Source organism: Ovis canadensis, chromosome 20 (genome assembly GCF_042477335.2).
Source record: "Ovis canadensis isolate MfBH-ARS-UI-01 breed Bighorn chromosome 20, ARS-UI_OviCan_v2, whole genome shotgun sequence".
Taxonomy (NCBI): domain Eukaryota; kingdom Metazoa; phylum Chordata; class Mammalia; order Artiodactyla; family Bovidae; genus Ovis; species Ovis canadensis.
Genome location: NC_091264.1, coordinates 57,896,958 through 57,920,189, shown reverse-complemented (window position 1 = coordinate 57,920,189; position 23,232 = coordinate 57,896,958). Strand labels below are relative to the sequence as shown.

At 44.1% G+C, this 23,232-nt stretch overlaps 1 protein-coding gene across 19 annotated transcripts in view; it reads left to right on the top strand.

The window, feature by feature from the left end:
- The window catches only part of PHACTR1 (phosphatase and actin regulator 1), a 548,621-nt gene that overhangs the window by 440,076 nt on the left and 85,313 nt on the right, over nucleotides 1–23,232 (top strand). For all 19 annotated transcript variants that reach the window (XM_069563035.1, XM_069563042.1, XM_069563036.1 and 16 more), the window contains one exon: nucleotides 12,527–12,607. In XM_069563035.1, coding sequence (XP_069419136.1) covers nucleotides 12,527–12,607 — 81 coding nt within the window. The remainder of the gene's footprint in view (nucleotides 1–12,526; nucleotides 12,608–23,232) is intronic.

Here is a 23,232-nt window from a genome sequence, read left to right as displayed (position 1 = left end):
AGTACTGGAGTTTCAGCTTTAGCATCAGTCCTTCCAAAGAAATCCCAGGGCTGATCTCCTTTAGAATGGACTGGTTGGATCTCCTTGCAGTCCAAGGGACTCTCAAGAGTCTTCTCCAACACCATAGTTCAAAAGCATCAATTCTTCAGCGCTCAGCCTTCTTCACAGTCCAACTCTCACATCCATACATTGCAACACTCCCCTAAATGGCTTCTTACATGTTGCTTCCAGGATGGACCTCAAGAATGCTTCTAAGTCGCTTCAGTCATGTCCAACCCTGTGCGACCCCATAGATGGCAGCCCACCAGGCTCCCCCATCCCTGGGATTCTCCAGGCAAGAACACTGGAGTGGGTTACCATGTCCTTCTCCAAGAGCACATGGACCTCAAGAATAGTCTATCCTATTTTCAAAAATCTGAATTCTTAGTTCTGCAAAACTACTCACCTCTAAAACTTTCTGTCAGCTTTCTTCCCCCCAAAACTTAAGGTCTCTCACCTGCTGTCCAGATACTGAAAGGCATTAGGAGAAATCATCTGTGTTAATATCTGAACTATTTAAAGAAATGACCAGGAAAGAACCTGTGGCCTTTATTGTCTTACGATCATCTTTTCTTTCTAGTCTGCTGGCCAGCTGTATAATTGCATTATATGGTGGCTGGGGTTCTTATTCCCCTTCAGAGACTAGTGGATCAGTAAAAAGAGAAGCAGAGTTAGTAAGAAGGTCCTTTGAATGTTTTTGCTTTGGAAAATAAAACATACATTGAGAAAATTCATTAAACCTCAATGTATAGTTTAACAGATGGTTTTAAAGCGAACGTCATATAACTGCTGCCAAGTCTGTGTGTGTGTGTGTGTGTGTGTGTGTATATATATATATATATATATAGAGAGAGAGAGAGAGAGAGAAAGCTAGAGAGACAGCATCTGGGAATCCCTTAATGTGCCTTCTGATTGCAGGTTTCCTCCCCATCAAAGGTGGTCACTGTCCTGTATTTTCATCATGTCTTTCCTTGTAGTTTTGAAGTTTAGAGAACATACATCTCTAAACCATACATTTAGTTTTTCCAGCATTTGAACTGTATGTAAATGGAATCACAGTATGTGTGTTCATTTGTCTTGCTCTTTTAACTCAGCATTACTTGTAGGATTCATTCATTTTTGTGTGTTAACTTTTTATTTTGAGAATTTTCAAACATGAGAGAATCATATGATGATATCATTGTACAATTGTGTAGTTATATAGCCTAAGAGTTACTAAGATATGGCCATATTCATGATTTTTTTTAATCAAAATAAATAACAGACATCTCTAATCATTCATCTCTAAAAAGTCAGGAAAATGTCCTATATCACTCCAAGACCATTATCATAGATAGCAAAACTAATAGTAATTCCCTAATACCATCTAGAACTTCCGTGATGGCTCAGATGGTGAAGAATCTGCCTGCAATGGGGGAGACCTGGGTTCACTCCCTGAGTTGGGAAAATCCCCTGGAGGAGGGCATGGCAACCCACTCCAGTATTCTTGCCTGGAGAATCCCATGGACAGAGGAGCCTGGCGGGCTACAGTCCATGGGGGTCACAAAGAGTCGGACATGACTGAGCAACTAAGCACAACACGATATCATCTAATATTCACATTTTCCCAACTGACTCCCCGAAACACTTTTACAGCTAGTTTGTTCAAACCAGGATCCAAATCAAGATTCATGAGAAACGTGCTGTTAACAACACAACTTACAGCTTAAAAACAAGCCTGTGATCCTTTTTCTCCTACACTTCATGGGTAGATAAGGATCCGGTGGGGCCTGGCTGCAGGCACTTCTCCCACAGTAAGAGGAAAATAAATCGCCTCATCTATGCTAATGACATGTCCAACTTTCATGCTCTTTGACTCCAGAGGAAATTATACTGTCTGCATTACTGTCAGAAAACCAATTATGTCCAAAGCCAAGCTGTTATTTTGGGCTTCCCTGGTGGCTCAGATGGTAAAGCGTCTATCTGCAATGCAGGAGACCCAGGTTCGATCCCTGGGTTGGGAAGATTCCCCTGGAGAAGGAAATGGCAGCCCACTCCAGTATTCTTGCCTGGAAAATCCCATGGACAGCGGAGCCTGGCAGGCTACAGTCCATGGGGTCGCAAAGAGTCGGACACGACTGAGCGACTTTCCTTTAGTATGGAGCTGATCAAGGCTATGTCTAGTCTTTACTTATTTGGGGGATGGATAGTAGGCTGGCCCATCCAGGGAGACTGCTGGAATACAGATGTCTCCCAACTGAAATTCCCACTAGGACCGCAAGACAAACAGGTGGATAGCTGGTCACTCTGCTCCGTTTGGATCTTTCTGGTTGGTCATGCCTTGCTCATTTAATATGGCAGGACTTTGGGTTTTCAATTCTGTTTGACTCAAACTTTGACCAGAAAAGTCTTTGTAAAAGATCTTGGCCCCTCTGTGTCCCTGCTGTGTTGGAAGAGCTGACCTCCCTGGCTCCTTTTTACAACATACGCTTCCTGCAACCTGGCATCTATTTTTTTTTTTTAACATTTATTTTCTGGCTGCATTGGGTCCCAGCTGTGGCATGAAGGATCTTCGTTGCATCATGGGTGGTCCTTCGCTGTGGCTCAGACTCTCTAGTTGTGGCACGCAGGCTCAGCCCTCTTGGCATGTGGGATCTTAGTTCCCTGCATGCATGCTCAGTCGCCTCTGACTCTCTGTGACCCCATGGACTGTAGCCATCCAGGCTCCTCTGTCTACAGGATTATCCCAGCAGGAATACTGGAGGGGGTTGCCATTTCCTCCTCTAGGGGATCTTCCTGACCCAGGGATCGCACCTGCGGCTCCTGCATTGGCAGGTGAAATCTTTACCGCTAAGCCACCTGGGAAACCCCTTAGTTTCCTGACCAAGGATCAAACCCACATCTGCCGCCTTGGAAGGTGGATTCTTAACCCCTGGACCACCAGGGGAGTCCCAGCCTGACATTTAGATAGGTATTTCCCAAAAGATTTTCCTCAGAATAAAAGTCTCCATGGTCCTCTATGAAAGGGTTATATTGTCAAATGAATTTGAGAGAAACACTGGGTTAAACTGGTTTCTGTAGGTCCTCTCCTGCTAATGAATACAGTGGTTCTCTAGTGGTACATGGCATTTCCCAAAATTACTGTCCTCAAACCCTTTCCACAGAGCATCTCTGGGGGTTACTATTCTGCAGAACAGACTGGGGGAAGTGCTGATCTAGATGACTTGGGTGTGATCACAAGCAACAGTAAACAAATAATCTCATCTCCTGCCTCACGGGCTGTGAAGAGTTCATCTAAGCTAGCTACCAGCGTTGGCCAAGTACAGTGGGTAGGTTGCCGTACTGGAAATGAGGAACTTCATTCACGTACTCACTCCACTTGCACCGTCGCTGAAGTTCATATTGTAACAATGGGGGAAGTATGGAGCTATGCCTACGTGATGAAGACACTAAACTGCTAGTTTCTAACCTTTAGGTGGAATTTCCACATGCTTTAGATTTTTAGAGGGAAAAGAGTTTTCAACAGTGCCTCTGTTTTGTTTTGTTTTTAATTTTATTGAGATATAATTGATTTACAATGTTGTGTTGATTTCTGCTGTACAACAAAGTGATTCATTTATATATATATATGCACATTCTTTTTCATATTCTTTTCCTCTGGGGTTTATCACAGGGTATTGGATTTATTGCCATGTGCTATACAGTAAGACCTTGTTGTTCAGTCTCTGATATTGAGGATCATTTGATGTTAATTATGAAATATTTTAAAAGATGTTTTGCATCTTGAATTAGGTTCAGTAAGCTTTTCTTTGGATAATCAATGGAAAAACCTTCTTGCCTAGTGACTCTACACTTAGCAAAATGTTTAGATATGCATAGGACTCCTGAAATCATCTGAGTTGGTAAAAATTTGGTGCTTACACAGATAGCTTCTAGATTAACAGAAATTCTTGAGTGTGTTTATCATACCATTCTGTCTAAAACTAAGCATTTAGGATTGAATTTTTTTTTACTTCTTTCTTCAACACGGCATTTAGATTGACATGCGTGCTCAGTTGTATCCAACTCCTTGCAACCCATGGACTGTATACCACACTCCTCTTACCGTGGACTTTTTCAGGCAAGAATCCTGGAGTGGGTTGCCATTTCCTCCTCCACTTAGATCAACAGTGTTGTTGCTTTTCTCATTTATTTTCTTACAAAATAAGAGATAAATGGCATTGTCTCTCTAATCTTTTGAAATGGAAGACTTCTGGGTTTATTCTGTTCCTCCAAATCTTTGCTTTTCTTTCTCCTCTTTTATATATTGTTTGTATGCACTTAACTTGGAGACTCTCTTCATCTTAAAGAAGATGGAAATAATGTAACTGTGGGCTGATTGTTTCATGTTGGGTTTTCCTAGGCTGTAGTTGTTGCAGCATATTAATAATCCTCCTTTTTACGATGTCACATGGGAAGTAGAGGTAGATTCCGGGTTCCGGAGGCTCATTCCATTTGTTGCTTGTAGGTCTCTAGCCTAAATCCACTTTCACTGGAGCTGTCCAATTTTAAAGGGATGAAGGCTACAGATTTTACTGGATTAACCAAACAGTTCAGTCAGGTCTCCCCACACCATCTTACAGAAAAAACCAAATGAGCTTTTTGGCCAACCCAGTACTTGCAGGCTGACTATTTTAACCGCTGAAGGCATAAGGCTCTGCAGTAAGCTACTGTAGATTTCATCATTTATCAATTGTTTTTTCCCCTTCAAACTTCTATCCCATACAGAGTGTAATTTAAGGCAGTTGTGCAGAGAATTAAACAAAGATAGATTATCCTAGAGAAATATATGAATAGCTCCCTGCCCTGGTACTCTGAGAAGAAGCAGATGACTAAAAAGAATTGATATTGCTTTTTTCCCCATTTCCTCATTTTATGAAATATAAGAGTTTCTTTCTTCCATCAGTACTGGAGCACATCAAAAGCACCCTCTGCCCAGTAAGTCTAGTGATACATACTAGAAAAATTCTTATCCCTGTTCATGTGGGTGCCTGAACAGATATAATCACACTGGCAATGTTTATTATAGGCCCAAAAAGGTGAAGCAACTTAAACTTCCTTCAGTTTCGGATGGTGAGATTAGTTCTGCCACTTCAGTTCAGTCACTAAGTCGTGTTCAACTCTTTGCAGCCCCATAGACTGCAGCACTCCAGGCCTCCCTGTCTATCACCAGTTCGCGGAGCTTGCTCAAACTCATGTCCATCAAGCCGGTGATGCCATCCAACCATCTCATCCCCTGTTGTCCCCTTCTCCTCCTGCCTTCAATCTTTCCCATTTTCTGGGTCTTTTCCAGGGAGTCAGTTCTTTGCATTAGGTGGCCAAAGTATTGAAGTTTCAGCTTCAACATCAGTCCTTCCAATGAATAGTCAGGACTGATTTCCTTTAGGATGGACTGGTTGGATCTCCTTGCAGTCCAAGGGACTCTCAAGAGTCTTCTTCAACACCACAGTTCAAAAGCATCAATTCTTCGGTGCTCAGCTTTCTTTGTAGTCCAACTCTCACATCCATACATGACCACTGGAAAAACCATAGCTTTGACTAGATGGACCTTTGTTGGCAAAGTAATGTTTCAGCTTTTTGACATGCTGTCTAGGTTGGTCATAGCTTTTCTTCAAAGGAGCAAGAGTCTTTTAATTTCATGACTATAATCACCACCTGCAGTGATTTTGGAGCCCCCAAAATAAAGTCTGTCACTATTTCCCCATTTATTTGCCATGAAGTGATGGGACCAGACGCATGATCTTAGTTTTCTGAATGTTGAGTTTTAAGCCAAATTTTTCACTCTCCTCTTTCACTTTCATCAAGAGGCTCTTTAGTTCCTCTTCACTTTCTGTCATAAAGGTGGTGTCATCTGCATGTCTGAGTTTACTGGTATTTCGGCAATCTTGATTCCAGCTTGTGCTTCATTCAGCCCAGTGTTTCTCATGGTATACTCTGCATATAAGCTAAATAAGCAGAGTGACAATATACAGCCTTGACATACTCCTTTCCCTATTTGGAACCAGTCTGTTGTTCCATGTCCAGTCCTAACTGTTGCTTTCTGACCTGCATACAGATTTCTCAAGTATTCTCATGGTATTCCCATGTCTTTAAGAATTGTCCACAGTTTGTTGTGGTCCATACAGTCAAAGGCTTTGGCATAGTCAATAAAGCAGAAATAGATGTTTTTCTGGAACTCTCTTGCCTTCTCGATGATCCAGTGGATGTTGGCAATTTGATCTCTGGTTCCTCTGCCTTTTCTAAAACCAGCTTGAACATCTGGAAGTTCATGGTTCATGTGCTGTTGAAGCCTGGCTTGCAGAATTTTGAGCATTACTTTGCTAGCATGTGAGATGAGTGCAGTTGTGCGGTAGTTTGAGCATTCTTTGGCATTGCCTTTCTTTGGGATTGAAATGAAAACTGACCTTTTCCAGTCCTGTGGCCACTGCTGAGTTTTCCAAATTTGTTTTCATATTGAGTGCGGCACTTTCACAGCATCATCTTTCAGGATTTGAAATGGCTTAACTGGAATTCCATCACCTCCACTAGCTTCGTTGGTAGTGATGCTTCCTAAGGCCCACTTGACTTCACATTCCAGGATGTCTTGCTCTAGGCTGGTGATCACACCATCGCAATTATCTGGATCATGAAGAGCTTTTTTGTGTAGTTCTTCTGTGTATTCTTGCCGCCTCTTCTTAATATCTTCTGCTTCTGTTAGGTCCATACCATTTCTGTCCTTTATCAAGCCCATCTTTGCATGAAATGTTCCTTTGGTATCTCTAATTTTCTTGAAGAGATCTCTAGTCTTTCCCATTCTATTGTTTTTCTCTATTACTTTGCATTGGTCACTGAGGAAAGCTTTCTTTTCTCTCCTTGCTATTCTTTGGAACTCTGCATTCCAATGAGTATATCTTTCCTTTTCTCCTTTGCCTTTCACTTCTCTTCTATTCACAGCTATTTGGAAGGCCTTCTAAGACAACCATTTTTCCTTTTTACATTTCTTTTCCTTGGGGATGATCTTGATCCCTGCCTCCTGTACAATGTCATGAACCTCCTTCCATAGTTCTTCAGACACTCTGTCTATCAGATCTAATCCCTTGAATTTGTTACTTCCACTGTATAAGCGTAAGGGATTTGATTTAGGTCACACCTGAATGATCTAATGGTTTTCCCTACTTTCTTCAATTTAAGTCTGAATTTGGCACTTAGATCCATGTAATGGTAGGCGGTACTCAAAAAGAATGAGGTGTTTTCTTGTATGTACCAATGGGAAGATTTCCAAAACATATTCATAAATGAGAGGAGAAAAAAAGAGTTGTGGAATAATGTGAGCAGAATGCGCCCATTTGTGGTTTTAAAAACTGTATTTATATCGTGTGGGAGTGTATGGAGAAGGAGCAGAGAGAGACGGAGGAAAGAGAGAAGGACATTACCAAAGAAAGGCAGTGGTGAGAAGTGATGAGCTGGGTGTTTGTAAGGAAGGACAATGAAAAGGAAGTTTGTTTTCCATTTCTTAAATTATTTACTGTTAAAATGCTTCATCTATTTCCATAAATTTTCAAAAAAGCATGCATGTTTGCACATGCAGAAAATAAAAAGAGAATGTTCTAGCTATTTTTAACAAATTTATCCAGCCCAGGCATTTACTAAACAAGAACAAGCCCTTCCAACATGCCAGTTTTAATTCTTCGATGTCAAAGAAGCATAGGATTCCTTGGCTTAGCACAAATCCAAATGTATAGGGAAACTGAAAAAATTAATTGGAGGTGATGAGGAACTGGCTTTTAGTAAACATGGCATAAACTGCAGTACTGGCTCAAAAAATTTTTACAAAAGTGGTTAAAACTGCTGTTATTCCGTTACCAGAGTTGGTCTCTGGGCTTTGATAGAATTTACTGTTGAGAGTCCTTCTTTCACCAGGCTTCCTATTTATAAAGCTTTCACTCAATTGTAAACAGACTTCCGAGCAATAAAATGGAACATAAAGCTGTGGAAAAAAAATAACCTTAGTTTTTTTACCTTTGTTTACAAACCAGTGCAATGATAGGCATGTTCTTAAATGTAGGTTTTCTTATTATTCAGGTATAGTGAAGCCAACAGATCGAGACGATTGCCATTGAAAAGAGTTTGTTATCCTCACAGCTTGCAAGAGAAAGGGCATGCCAGGCCATAGAGGGCCAAAACGGGTTGTTCAGGAGGCAGAAAGAATGGGAGGAAAAGGTGGGCAAGAGCCTTTTTTTGTGGTTTCCACAAGAAGCAATGGGCAGGACAGGGTAAATGGGCTTACCCGGCTGGTTTGACTCATTGTAGTGGACTCTGGGGCTTAAGGAGTGTCTCCAGTTGTCTGGTACCTGGCCCTGTGGTGATTAGGGCAGAGGAAGAGTGGCCTATTTGCTGTAAGGACTCTGTGAAGGAGGTGGTTGAGGGTGGGGCTCTGGATAGGTCGGTTTGCATAGGAAAGGCAGGCTCCCCGCGAGGGGCCCAGTCTAGGATCAGCGTGGCCCCAAGATGTCAACAGATCAAAAAAATGGAAAATAAAAAGATGTTGATAAAAGTGCAAGAATAACTATGCTTTTCAAGGTTTCCTGGATGACTTTTACATTAATATTTTGTTTAATGACAAGCTTAGAGAGCCTTCCTTAGATGGGCTAACCTTTTCATATGTTTTGGGAGCTGTATTGGGTACAGTAATTGAGAAGTCCTTCTCTCACTCATTTTAGGCAAGAAAGAGGGGATATGTGAAGCTTTTTAAAAGGTGTTTGGATCTACTCTTCTGATTCTTTGTTGGTCTATAAAAGGCAATCAGTCGTTTCCCCCCTTGTCCTCCTTAGGCTGTTTCATGTGTTGGTGTGGAATTTTAGACTGGATATCACTGCTTTAGCATTTGCACACTTGCTTGTTTATGCAACTTTATTTTGGTGTCTCAGTTGCCACACGACTATCTTGAAAGCCTTTTACAGTGTTTTACACTTACTGCAGCCCAGAGATTTGGTTCTTTTCTGAAGATCCAAGGAATTGCATTGTTGCTACCTAACCTATATTTTCCTTTTGGCAGGGGAAGTCAGCTTCCTGCTTTTTCTGTTTTGGTTCTATTGTGTTAGAGGTTAAAATAATTGGTTTTAGAAATTCACCTTTATGTGCCCATGCTCATGCTCAGTTGCTGAGTCATGTCTGACTCTCTGTGACACTGGGGACTGTAGTCCGCCAGGCTCCTCTGTCCGTGAGATTTTCTGGCAAGAACACTGGAGTGGATTGCCATTTCTTCCTCCAGGGAATCTTCCCAACCCAGGGATCAAACCCGCATCTCCTGTGTCACAGGCAGATAGATTCTTTACCACTGAGCCACTGGGGAAGCCCCTTCACCTTTATATCTTAAGATATCTTCACCATATATCTTTAGATATATGCTTTATATCTAATCCTTGTATTTTAATGCTGCCCTCTCATTTACTGTGGGCTAAAGTTTAATTTAATCATCTGCTTAGATTTACTATTTTTGTTTTTAACTGATGGTTTTGCTCTTGTGGTCACTATTTTTTTTTTTTTTCATTTCTTAACAACTCCATGTTTATCTTCAGCATCCTTGTGTAGCTGCCTTCATCTTCTGCCCAGACTTCTGCAATCATCCAGTAATTGGCCTCTGTCCAGTCCATCCTCCATGCTGAAGTGGACATTGGTCTGTCAAATAACTGAAACCTGACCAGTTTCTTCACGTTTCCCTTAGGAGAATGTGGTCAGGAAGTCCCTGCATGGCCCAGCGCCCCCTTCCCCTCTGACTGCCATCTCAAACCATCGTCCTCCAGCTGGTGTTGGCTGTGAGTCACACTGGCTTCCTCTCTGCTTGTCCACGGCACCCTGATCCCCCCTGCTTGCTCTGTCTGGAGTGTTTTCCACTTCCTCCCTGACTGCCCTGAGCTAAGATAACATATATTCAGCTTTTAGACCCAACTTGGGGGTCTCTTCCTTAGAAAAGCCTTCTCTAATTCCCCAGTTGTTGCTGTTGTTCAGGCACTCAGTCCTGTCCGACTCTTTTGCAGCCCCGTGGACTATAACCCGCCAGGCTCTTCTGTCTGTGGGATTTCCTAGGCAAGAATACTAGAGTGGGTTGCCATTTCCTTCTCCAGGGGATCTTCCCAACTCAGGGGTTGAACCCGAGTCTCCTGCATTGGCAGGCGGGTTCTTTACTGCTGAGCCACCAGGGAAACCCCAGCTCCCCCGTGGAGGAGGTTATTTGGCATATGCTCTGATGGAAGCAGAGGCCCATCTCAGTTTGCAATCATAGATGAGGTGGCGTCTCCTTTGATGACTGAATCACACTTTAGCCTGTGATCTCTGGGAGGGAGGGGCTGTCCCTCTGCTTACCATCATCCCCAGCCCAGATGGAGTCCCTTGCACTGTGGGCAGCTAGTCCTCAGTTGTTGCCTGAGTGTGGAGAGACAGCTGAGGTCCGGATAACAGTGGTTGGCCTGAGAGTGTCCATATTCTGCTGGTGCTGGAGCTCTCGGACCTCCGTGTCCAGGGCTCTGCCCACCTACCTGCAGGTCCTTCGATTCTGTCTGTGGCTCTGCTTCACTCGCTTTACTCCACGGTTTTGAAAAGCCCCTGGGAAACTTGTTTTGTTGAAGGGAAATCTGTTCATTTACATGGTTCAGGACAGGGCGACACTTTATTCATCAGGAAGGTCGCTAATAAGCTTTTACCTTGAAAACCCCCACTTCATCTTGCCTATTCAGTCTTTCCTATTGTGCTGCTGAGCAAATGTTTTTTAAAATCAGGCAGAACTTTCTGACCTAACGGCACACACTTCTCTTCCCCTTCCCCGGGCATCCCCCTTCTGTACGAGAGCACTTTCTGCCCTCTTCCCACCATATCTTGTCCTTTGGTTCAGGACATAAAACTCCTTCACCTCCCAAAGCGAACACTGCCTAATAGTTTCCCCATTCACTTCTAACCCTTATCCTTCCATACAGCCTTCCTGCCCTCACTTCTGGGGGCTATAGGTTTATATACATCCATCTTCTTATTAACATGTTCTCAGTAAGCTGTCTGCCAGGGCTAACATTTATTTTTCCTTCTCATACCACTGAATTCTTGGTAATCTAAGGGAGGGCATTAGAATACATCTTTAAAATAATAAGTTTCAAAATGGATAATCAGGGATTTTCGGTCCTGATATGCTTGAGGATAACCCAGAGAGCTTTTTACTGTCATATAGTTGTCCGGTCCCAGGCTGGACCTGTTAAATGTTGGCAGGGGAGGCATCAGTGTCTTTCCAGACTGGCAGAGTGACTTGGTGAAGATCGGACAGCTAGTGGGTAACAGAGTTCAATCACAATTCTTGTTTCCTTGCTTTCTTTCTAGTTCTTACTCATATATTTTTTGCATTAAATTCTGTTGAGACTTGTGTGTGTTTAATTAAACTGTATCTAAATTTATCTACATAAAATTGTTTTCATATTTTATAACTGATGTTTCTGACCCCCCGCCCCCGCAACCTGGATGACTGTGTAACCAAAGCAGGCAAAGAATCTCAAGCTGACCGAAGGGACCACAACCACTTCTCACTTCCTCCTCTCAGTACTTCCTAGATGTAATAGCTTTGCTGGAATAGCTTTGTTTCCTCTACAGGCCCTGCCAATCCCCCCTGCCCCCATCCTGCCTGGAGCCACTGGCCTGCCCTGTGTACCGCGCCCCCCTTCCCCACTCGTGGGCTCTGTTCCCACTTGACTTGCCCTCCATCACACCACTGATCCGAGGAAATGCTTCCTCTTCCCTCCCCCAGCCCCTGCTTGCCCGAGCGGTTGGCTCAGGTGAGTGGCTGGGTCCTCGTAGAGGGACGTTTGGGAACTGAATAATTCCTTCATTCCTCGCTGGGACCCGAGAGAGACAGGTGGGTGTCCCTCGGAGGTCTCCCCCCGCCCCTTCAGCCTCTCCTCGGGAACCTGGGTACCAATCCAGGGAGCTTTAGAAGAGATGTTTTCATACCACCTTTTAATAGTTGAGAAGCGACTAAATCCTCAAGAAGACAGTAAGACATGATCTGTATGAACTAGGTAATTAAAAGAGGAACCCCTTTTGAGGAATCCCTTTCTGAATCCCACTCTAGAAGATGCTATGTGATGCAGAAGTTAAACCAAGGATGAAGTTAGCGTTTCTGGCTTCGAATGCTAGACCCTCTTCCCACTGTGGTTCTGAGAGGTGGTCGAGCTGCCCTGTGGTTCAGTTTTCTCAACCATACATCACGATTAAATAAAGTGAAGTGAAAATGCCTGCGTCATAGGTAATTGGATTGTCTTGAAGATGAAATGAAATAAGCAGATTAAGATGCTGATCATAGTAGCTGGTCACTGGTATCATTAGCTTACATTAGTCAAGTATGATTTACAGAAGCTTTCCCATACATTATATTTTAGTACATCTTAAAATATGCTTTTTTTTTAAATGGTCTTTGTTACCGACTCACACCTGCTTCTCTGTGTGTTGCTTACAGCCCTGGAAAGGAAAATATCCATGAGGCAAAGCAGAGAGGAGCTGATAAAACGAGGGGTCTTGAAGGAAATCTATGATAAAGGTAAGGGGACCACTCCAGGCTCCACGGGCCAGAAAGAAGCCATGCTTGGAATCTGTGTGTGTGTGTTTCTCAGAGCAGGATTTCGTTCTCTGCATTGCTTTGTCAGAGTTTGAACCTGTAAAACTCCAGACACTTCTGGAGAGATCAGAGAATGGAGCTGACAGCGCTGAAGTGATTGGTATTGTCGCGAAGGTGAACCCTCCCTTTTTCTCAGCTTTGGAATCAAACCACGGGATGCTAAGAAAAGTGATAGGGCCCCAGGAATGGTGTCAGTACTGGGGGTGAGCCTTTTGGTGTCTGAACACACACAGCTGGGGTGAATTTAATTGCTTCGGTTCTTTCAGGCACCAGGGATTCCCAAGACAAATGTTAAAAATCCACAAGCTCTAGAATATCCCGAACAGCTTTTTTTGGGCAGTTCATCTCCCAGCAGTAGGAGAATCAAAGTGAAGAAAATGATAAAATATAAATGTACACGTAAGAGATTTCAAATGATATTTACAATGATTACAAATGCTCTGTGAATGTGTCCACAAGTGTTCGCCAGTGACTTATCATGTGTCGTTTGCTGGTTGAACTACTGCCTTTAAATACAAAGCTACACAACGGTTTACACAGCATATTAACTAGTCATCACCGGCCCCCCACCAACCCGTCTCCTTCCTCTCCACCCTTCCCCTCATCACCCTTCACTTAAAGCTTTACGAGAAATGTTGTTTAGTCTCTTGCCTGTGCTTAGTCACTCAGTCGTGTCTGACTCTCTGCGACCCCATGGACTGATGCCCACCAGCTCCCTCTGTGGGATTTCCTAGGCAAGAATACTGGAGTAAGTTGCTGTCTCCTTCTCCTGGGTATCCTCCTGACCCAGGAATCAAACCTGCATCTCCTGCATTGGCAAGTAGATTCTTTACCTCTGAGCCACCAGGGAAGTCCTTTAGGAGAAATGACATACTCTTATTCCAGCTTTGTTACGGCCGTCAGTACTCTTCAGGTCTTACTATTTGATGCCAGTGTTGTTTGTTGGGCCAGACTATTAAATCACACACTCTCCTTTAAAGGTCCACTCTAACCATCAAAGGGATCTTGTAATTCTGACAGTTCACCACGTTTTCATAGGTCCTCTGCGCAGTGAGTTTGTGTCCTGACACCGAAAGGCAGGTGTGTTTCTAACCTGGGTGTTTTCCTCTGATTCTGCTGTCCTCAGTGAGTTGGTCCTTATTCCTCTGGTACGACTCACCGCATTCACCCCTGTCATGGAGCATCCTGATGGCACTTTTAAAGTATTTTTACAACACTTTGCCACTCTGAAATGCTGCAAGTTGTAAGGGCCTTGTATGTAATAAGATCTCCTAGGCAACAATTAGAGTGAAAAATCTGTGTCAATTTAGAGTGTTCTAAAACTAATGAAATAAAACCCAGTCTATTTTTAACACATTTTAAAGTTCAATCTTTATTTTTAGCCAACTCTTAAGGGTTTTAAAAAATGAATCTGAATTAGTAAAGTTTATTGAATAAAACTAAGTTGTCATGTATCATGAATGTATTGGAAAGGCCTCTGGAATATTTTCGGTCAGGCAAACCAGGAGTTCAAGTGTACCCTGTCAACAGTCATACCACAGCCCCAAACACACACATGATCTTCCCATGTATATTTCACTAAATACACAAAAAATCTTCACCACCACTCACTGGTAGGGTGTGAAGTTGTATTATTTCAAGTTTCCTGGATTAGTTGGTGCCTCAGGTGGTGAAGAATCTGCCTGCTGTGCAGAAGACCCAGGTTCAATCCCTGGGTCAGGACGATCCCCTGGCATAGGAAATGGCAAGCCACTCTAGTATGTTTGCCTGGATAATTCCATGGACAGAGGAGCCTGACAGGCTGCCATCCATGGGACAGCAAAGAGCTGGACTTGACTGAGTGACTAATTCTTCATTAATTATAGCCTTCTGGCACCTCATGGGTGAGCCATGCCGGCCTTCTACTTCTGAGCAAGCCACGCCAAGAGACAGTTTCTTTGGCTGAATAGGCTCTCCAGAGAAAAAGAATCTATAAGTTTGTCACTTTTATCCAACGTCTTCCTTTCTGTTGTTGTTCAGTCGCTCAGTAATGTCCAGCTCTTTGCAGCCCCATGGACTGCAGCACTCCAGCCTTGCCTGTCCTTCACTGTCTCCAGGAGTTTGCTCAAACTCATGTCTGTAGAGTGAGTGATGGTATCTAACCATCCCATCCTCCATCGCCCTCTTGTTTTGCCCTCAGTCTTTCCCAACATCAGGGTCTTTTCCAATGAGTTGGCTCTTTGCATCAGGTGGCCAAAGTATTGGAGCTTCAGCATCAGTCTTTGCAGTGAATATTCAGGGTTGATTTCCTTTACGATTGACTGGTTTGATCTCCTTGCAGTCCAAGGGACTCTCAAGAGTCTTCTCCACAATTTGAAAAGCATCAATTCTTCAGCACACAGCCTTCTTTAAGGTCCCCCAAACCCACCCTTTTGTTGATCTTAACTTTGCCTCTTTCATCTCAAACTCCTTTCTCCACATTCCCTCTCCAGTGAAGATGGGAAGCGTCTGACTGCAGGTATGGTATTCCAGAGTCAGCATCCAGGGGCTATTACTGTCAGCACTAAAGCCTGTTCAATCCAGTTCAGTGATCCCTCCCCTTCCCTCTGTTCTTCCTGCAACCTCTGAGTCTCTCACTGGAAAACATCAGGAATCCTCTGAAGGAGAGAATACATTTTATAGTCTTTATAATTTCCATTATGCTTAATAACTGCTGCTGCTGCTGCTGCTGCTGCTGCTGCTGCTAAGGTGCTTCAGTCGTGTCCGACTCAGTGCAACCCCATAGACAGCAGCCCACCAGGCTCCTCCATCCATGGGATTTTCCAGGCAAGAGTACTGGAGTGGGTTGCCATTGCCTTCTCTAGCTTAATAACTGAGTTAGGGTAAATATTGCCTAAATAACTTTCTGACTTAATCAAGGAAGCCGTAGACCATTAGAGAAGAAAGACCCTGATGCTGGGAAAGATAGAAGGCGGGAGGAGAAGGGGATGACAGAGGATGAGATGGTTGGATGGCATCACTGACTCAAAGGACATGAGTTTGAGTAAACTCTGGGAGATGGTTATGGACAGGGAGGCCTGGCGTCCTGCATTCCATGGGGTCGCAAAGAGCTGGACACGACTGAGCCACTGAACTGAACTGAGACCATTAGAGCAAAAGGCCTACTTTATAGGGGAAGAAACGGGGGGTGCATTGAGTCTGGGGGCTGCCAGCCCACACTAGGAGCTGCCCCAGAATTAGGAGCTGGGTCCTGTTTGAGGTCATCTCATGGCATGCATTCAGTCACTGGCTGTGGAGAAAAGGACCGGTCTGGCCCCCACCTGTCACCACAACTTCCAGTTTTATTTCTGTCTTTGCACTTATCAGTGTCTGCTTTTTTCCATTCGGTGGTTGACTGGGCTTCCTCACTGGCCTGTTAACTCCAAGAGAACATGGACCTTGTAGGCTTGCTGCCAGACCCCCCCAAACCTCAGATAGAGAAGCTTGAGACAGGCTTACTCACCAGAATACTTACTGTTTGGATGATGAGAAGCAGAGAAGTAAAATTGCAAAGTAAATTGTATTTACTGTAGATTTTTCTGATAAAAGCGTTGTTTTTCTTTTTTTTTTTTTGTCACTATAGATATTAATCATATGACCTTGTATTCTGTTTCATCAGCTGTTAGGAACGTGAGTCCTGAAGTCATTGCTTGGATTCAGTTCTAGTTCCACTTCGCAAGAGCTGTGCAACTTTAGTCAACTTGCTGAACACCTCTGGTGCTTCTGTTTCTGTATTTGAAAGTGTAGATGATAATATAATGTGGATGACGTGAGATCACATATCTGCATTAGATTGCCAAAGCTGCCATAACAACCAGAGGCTGGTGACTTAAACTACAGAAATGCATTTCCCCGTGGTTTTGGAAGCTGGAAGTCCAGGATCCGGGTGCCAGCAGGGTTGGTTTCTGGTGTGGCCGCCTGTCAGCTTGCAGACGGCTGCTGGCTCCCTGTGACCTCACGTGGTCTTCCGTGCGTGCAGTCCTGGTGTGTCTTCCTCTTTTCACAAGAAAATCAGTCCTGTTGGACCAAGGCCCACTCTTCGGACCTCATTTAATCTCATTACTTCCTTAAAAGCCTCATCTCCAAATACAGTCCTGTTGGGGGTTTGGGCTTCACATGTAAATGTGGACAGTTGGCGGGGACGGACACAGTTCCGTCTGTAACAACGTGCAGAGTGCACTGGTGGCGGTCATTCCATAAATCCTTGAGAAATTGTTAACAAACCTCTATTGGTAATAATCTCATCGTCATCATCGTATGTATTTTTTGAAACCCTTGACATTCCTCTTCTAGCTCAGGCCCCCTTCAGGGTTATGAAGGGACATCGTTGTCCCTTTTCAGGTTCAGGAATCTTCAGCCCCCTTCACAACTGTCTTACCATGTGGGTAGCAGAGAACCCAGCCCCTCGATGTCTGACTTCATCGCCTTCTCGTCCTTCCCCTCTCGTCCTCTTAGCCTCTAAATACGCTGTTTGCTTGTTATCATCCTTCCCTTCCCTACAGCATCAGTCAGCGGCTGTGTCTGAGAGCCTAGGGAGTAGAACAGACAAACTTTGATTGCCACAACCTGAGTGAACAGCAAGGGGCCAAGAGCCTTGCATCCTTTTCCAAGTTGTTCGTTTCAGAGATAAATTTCATAAGTTTTCAGCCGTCCTTCCTCGTCACCTGGGTGGTCAGTCCTCATTTGGCACCGAGTCTGTTAGCACCTGAGTCTGGTCATCTGGCTGCAAAGCACTGTCCAGCACAGATTCAGTCCCTGACAGCTGCCCAGTGGTCTGTAGAGACTGTCAGCCCGTCTGCCAGGGCCGGCCTGGGTTCACGCTGCAGTTACACTGTTTTGGATATGATATTGCTAATGCGGAAAGCAGTTTATCTTTAGTAGGTGAGCTTTTCTCTTCCAGCTCTTTGTTATTGATTTTGCTTAATAATGCCTTACTTGTTTATAGAAAGTGTAAAGATAAGCTGTAGGGATGTGAGAAGTGCACCTGTTTAGGCAAAGCGAACTCAGAATTACTGAGGTTTTCTTATGGCTTCCCTGGGCTCAGATGGTTAAGAATCTGCCTGCAATGCAGGAGACCCAGGTTGATCCCTGGGTCAGGAAGATTTCCTAGAAAAGGGAATAGCAAGCCAGTCCGGTATTCTTGCCTGGATAATTCCATGGATAGAGGAGCCTAGCAGGCTACAGTCCATGGGGTTGCAAAGAGTTGAATACGACTGAGCAACTAACACTTTGGATTATTCTGACAGTTCTCCTAGAAATTGCTTATCTTATTCTTGGTTGATTTAGTCGCTAAATCATGTCTGACTATTGTGACCCCATGGACTGTAGCCCCCCAGGCTCCTCTGTCCATAGGACTTTCCAGGCAAGAATACTGGAGTATTCTTTTTATACTGCATATATAATACTGGAGTATATTTTTCTTAGCAGGTTAAAATCCCAAAATGGTCACTAAATTTAAGTCAGGCAAAATGAGAGCTTAGATTGAAGAGCAGAGATTTTCTCAATATCTGTAGAAACTAGCTCAGGAATCCTTCACTTAATGGAATGCAGGTGTGATGAGCAGGAGCTGCTGGATGGCTCATATTTTTTATTGGCTTCCCTATCAAATCATGGAAGTATAGAGTTCAGAAGAAAGTTTAGATAAAACCTTAAAAATCAGAAAAGTGTTTGATCTCTGGATTTATCAAGGCCATATAAAAATGCAGCAAACTTTGAAAACTATGAAGAAAATTTTAAACTGTTTAATCATGATGGAGTAGGAACATAACATTTTAAATGCTTTTTCCTCCGTTTCCCACATTTCTCACAATATGGATATAGCAATTTTGTGAAAAGCACAGCGTAAACATTACAGTGGACCATCATCAGTCTGAAGAATAAAAATGTGAAACCAACTAATGATGGAAAATAACCTATCATTTTGTAGACAGCTTATTTTTAGCTATTCACCAATTTCATAATCTGTTCATTCATTCAGGAAATTGATACTGACTCCCCACTCTGGGCCAGGTGGTCAGGTGTCAAGCTATAGTGATAACCAAGAGTAAAACCCTCACATTCTCAGTTTACATTCTTCCAAAGGAGTCAGGAGATAATTAAATAAGCATATGATATCCTGTCAAGGAGTGATGAATTCTCTGCAGGCAAACAAAGCAGTAGTGTAAGGAGATAAACTCAGGGTTGGGGGCGTGATTTTATATCAACGCAGTCACGGAGGCCCTCTGGAGGAGGTGATATTTTACACAGAGACCTAAATGCCGTGAAACAGGAGCATCGGTCCTACTGCTAACTCTAAACAACGTGTAACCTAATTCTTGGGCCCTTAAGTTGTCTTGGTATGTGCATTAAAGCCTCTGGGCTGCGTTTGCTTCTCGCTTGGTTCTCTGTAAATCCGAACATGTCACCCCCTACTCAGAGAAGTTCCAGGTTTCTCCAGCAGCCTCCCAAACCCTCTGCAACCTGCCCTCCAGCCCCTAAGTTTGCTTCAGTTCCTGGGCAGTGCCTCCTCATAACTTCCTCTTGTGACATCTCACCTGCTTTCCAGCCCCTGACATTGGCAGTGGCTGCGCTGTCTTCCCAGCACCCTCTTCCCCGAGACATCGTTCACATGGTTCACTGCTCTTTTAATTCTTTGCTCAGATGCCACCTTCTCAACAAACCTTCCCTGGAAGCTCTGGATTTTAAATTGTTGCCTCCTTCCATAGGTCCATAGTCCCCTGACCCTGCGCCACTGTGTTCTTTCTCTCCTTTTTTTCTTCTGTCTATTGTCAGCTGCAGTCTGTAAATTACATATATATTGTGTTAGCCTTTTCCTCATCTGTCTCTCCACACTGAAATGTGAGCTCCAGCAGGTAGGACAGCATCTCTGTCTGATTTGTTCATGGACCTTACAGGCGTCCTGCTGCCCGCAGTAGTGCTGGGACATAGTCGATGCTCGGTGTAGGTTTCCTGAAAAGAACAACAAATGCCAGCTTGAGACTGTCTGCACATATATGTGACTTGGTCTGTTCACCCGTGTTGGCAAAATCCAGAACACTAGAGCTCTGATCCCCCTTGTTATTCACTGGAAGGACTGATGTTGAAGCTGAAACTCCAATACCTTGGCCACCTGATGCGAAGAACTGACTCATTTGAAAAGACCCTAATGCTGGGAAAGATGGAAGGCAGGAGGAGACGGGGATGACAGAGAATGAGATGGTTGGATGGTATCACTGACTCGATGGACATGAGTTTGAGTAAACTTCGGGAGTTGGTGATGGACAGGGAAGCCTGGAGTACTGTAGTCCATGGGGTTGCAAAGAGTTGGACACAACTGAACTGAACTGATGATACATGAAACTTTATTGCCAATTATTTAAATAGGAAACATTATCTTGGGTATATATTCATGTATAGAAAGAAAGTGTTAGTCGCTCAGTCGTGTCTGATTATCTGATTCTTTGTGACCGTGGGATTCTCTAGGCAAGAATACCGGTTTGGGTTGCCATTCCCTCCTCCAGGGGATCTTCCCAACCCAGGGATCCAACTGAAGTCTCCTGCGTTGCAGGCTGATTCTTTATCACCTGAGCTACCAAGGAAGCGCCTATATTCATGTATATGGATGCCAAATACTCTACATACAAATAGTGCCTTCTAAGTGTTACAGAGAAGAATATCCTGAAAACAGTGAGCTGTTTGGCTGTTAGTAAAATAGTGCCGATTTTTCTCAGACTTAGCAAGAATCTCATGAGGTCACCTGGCCTGGCCTCTGTTGTTTTTCTAACGTGGAAATGAAGCAGCTGTGGCCCAGTGAATTTACAGCCTTGCCTAAGGGCTCACAGCCAGTGAATGTAGACTCTGGAAAACTCTGCCTAGACCTTCTGTCCTTTGTTTGGAATTTATGTTGCTGTTATTTAGTCACTAAGTCATGTCCAACTCTTTGCAACCCAATGGACTATAGCCCACCAGGCTCCTCTGTCTCTGGGATTCCCCAAGCAAGAATTCTGGAGTGGGTCACCATTTCCTTCTCCAGGAGACCTTCCCAACCCGAGAGATTGAACCTGCATCTCCTGCATTGGCGGGCAGATTCTTTACCACTGAGCCATTTGGGAAGCACTTGGAACTTACAGGAACACACACAAAACTTTGTAATATATTACCTATTGGTTATCAGAGGATACTGATAAGTACTGCTCCTAGTGGTTATTGCAAATGGTCTCTACAAATAAGCATGATGCTGTACATGAAGAACATTCAGGATAACAGTGGCAAATGGTCTGTATTTTTCAACACTGGGTTTTGCGATGAAACCTCAGTTCTATGATAGTCCTGTCACGTGCTTTGTAATGGATGAGTGTGTTTCACTCACTCAATCAGTGAGTTTGTATCACTGATCAGGAGGGGAGGAGAGGGAAAGAAGACCCTCTCTCTCCACGAAATGACATGCTCTTGCCCCTGTATATTACATGCATTCAGTCCCCAAACAGGAGCAGGGAGCTGGCATGTGCGGCTGTGTGCAGGGATGGAGTTGAGGCCGATGCAGTTCCCTGGTCACTAGGGGACTGCTTGCTACAGTCACACCAAGACCTGGGGGGAGGAGCTCCATAATCCCACCAGCGCAGAAAGAAGGGAGGGTAGGTGGGATGGGGTGTAGGGGAAGTGTGACCGTGTGCCAACGAGAGTCTTCCCTTTCCCCTGTGTGCTGGGAATTAGCGATGACATTTCACAACAAATAAGAAAGTGCATTGAGGTGTGCTTTTTTCCCCCCTTCATCGAGTTGGAGCAGCATTTTGGAAGGTGTTATTTTTAATTATCAACACAAACAGAACCTCCTTGAAATGGATGACTCTCTTATGCGGAGTCTATATTCCCCCCCCACCCCACTCTCAGACATTCATGACGAAAAAGCCTGGTATTTAAATGAAAAGGTCGTCGTCTTTTAAAAATAAAAATAACAATTCTCTCCTATATCAGAGGAGACGAATTTGTCGACTTGAGCCTTTTAAGTCTCGTTGTCTATCTGGCGTCCCAGGTGCATAGATTCTTAAAGCCGTGAAGTTTATGGGAAGTAGTGCTTTTCACAGCCTTTCCCAGGCACTGTTATTTTGTCGCATTTTTAGCTGTTTCTGATGTCTCACCTAGAGATGGCATCTTCTGGAAGCTGTGATTTGGAGTAACTGTGTGAAAATGAAAAGAATGTTTACTTTGGCCTCACTGACATAAAATCATTTATATAGCACCGTGGCACCTAATGCGGTGGATAGCCCTAGTGGGGTAAATGGAAAGCAGATTAAATGATAAAGAATGAAGAGAAATTGTGCTCTAGATTCTCTTTCAGATATCACTGTTCTTTCGGGAAGTCACTATCCCAAGTGAACAAAATTAAGAAAGTAGTTTTTATTATAGCTGTGAGCAGACATTCCCCAGCAAGTGGATTCATCTCTTGTGTGTTTGTTGAATGAATGCTTGTTATGTTGAAGGCATCATTCTGGGCGTCATGAATACCAGGAGGGGCAAGTGAGCTCCCCTGATTAATAGAACTTACGGTCCCAGAATGAGTTCAGGTGCTTGATGGTTGTGACAAGGAAAGTACAAGATATTTCAGGGGTGGGGTGTCTTGGACGCGTTATCCAGGCCTGGAGACTCAGGGATAGCATCTTGGAAGGCATGATGTCTTAGAGGAAACCTGAAGGATGGTGAGGATTGTCATGGAGAAGGTGGGATGCATTGGGGGAATGTTCTAAGTAGAGGGACCCTCACATGAGGAGGCACAGGTTGGGGATAATGCAAGAAAGAGCGTGTCTGTATGATCGGGGGAGTCGGGGCAGAGCTTGCAGGCAGGAAAATGATGTTAGCTGCTTGTTCTTTGTCCCGAGAGCAGCGAGGAGTTCTGGAAGGGTTTTCTGCATGATCGGATATGCAGCCTCATCACTGTGCCTACAGGGGAGAAGGTCTTGGAGGGAGACCAAGGCCCGAGTCAGGGAGTCCAGCTAGTGGACTGTCGCTGGGATTTGGATGGTGTGATGGCAGAGAGCAAGAATGAGGGAAATAGGAATGTGGGGGCGGGGAGGAGAGGCTGGAGAATTACAGGAGGTGGAGATGGAGTCAGGAGGGCCCGTGACCGCTTAGGTTTGGGCAGTGAAGGGGAGGGTGAAGACTGACACTCAGCACTCTGGCTTGGAGTCTTGGTGGACAGGGACGAAGGGCAGGTGCCTGTCTCCTAAGCTGGGGATGGAAGAGAAGCAAGTATAGAGAAGGGAATATCACGATGGTTTGACCACACTGCGTGTGAGATATCCAAATGTCTAAGCAGAGCGCTCACTGTACAGATTTGAAACTCAAGAGGGAGAGCTGGGTTGGAGATGGCAGGTTTGGAATTGTCCGTGGATACAGGGTCATGAAGATATGAGGATTGATGGTATTTCTCCAAGAAGATGTAGCATGAGAAAGTAAGCGCCCCTGATAGAAAACCCCTCGGTACTCCCACACTGAGTGATCTGGAAGTTAAAACAAAATTATCTGGGAATAAGAAAGCACTCAAGAATTAAGAC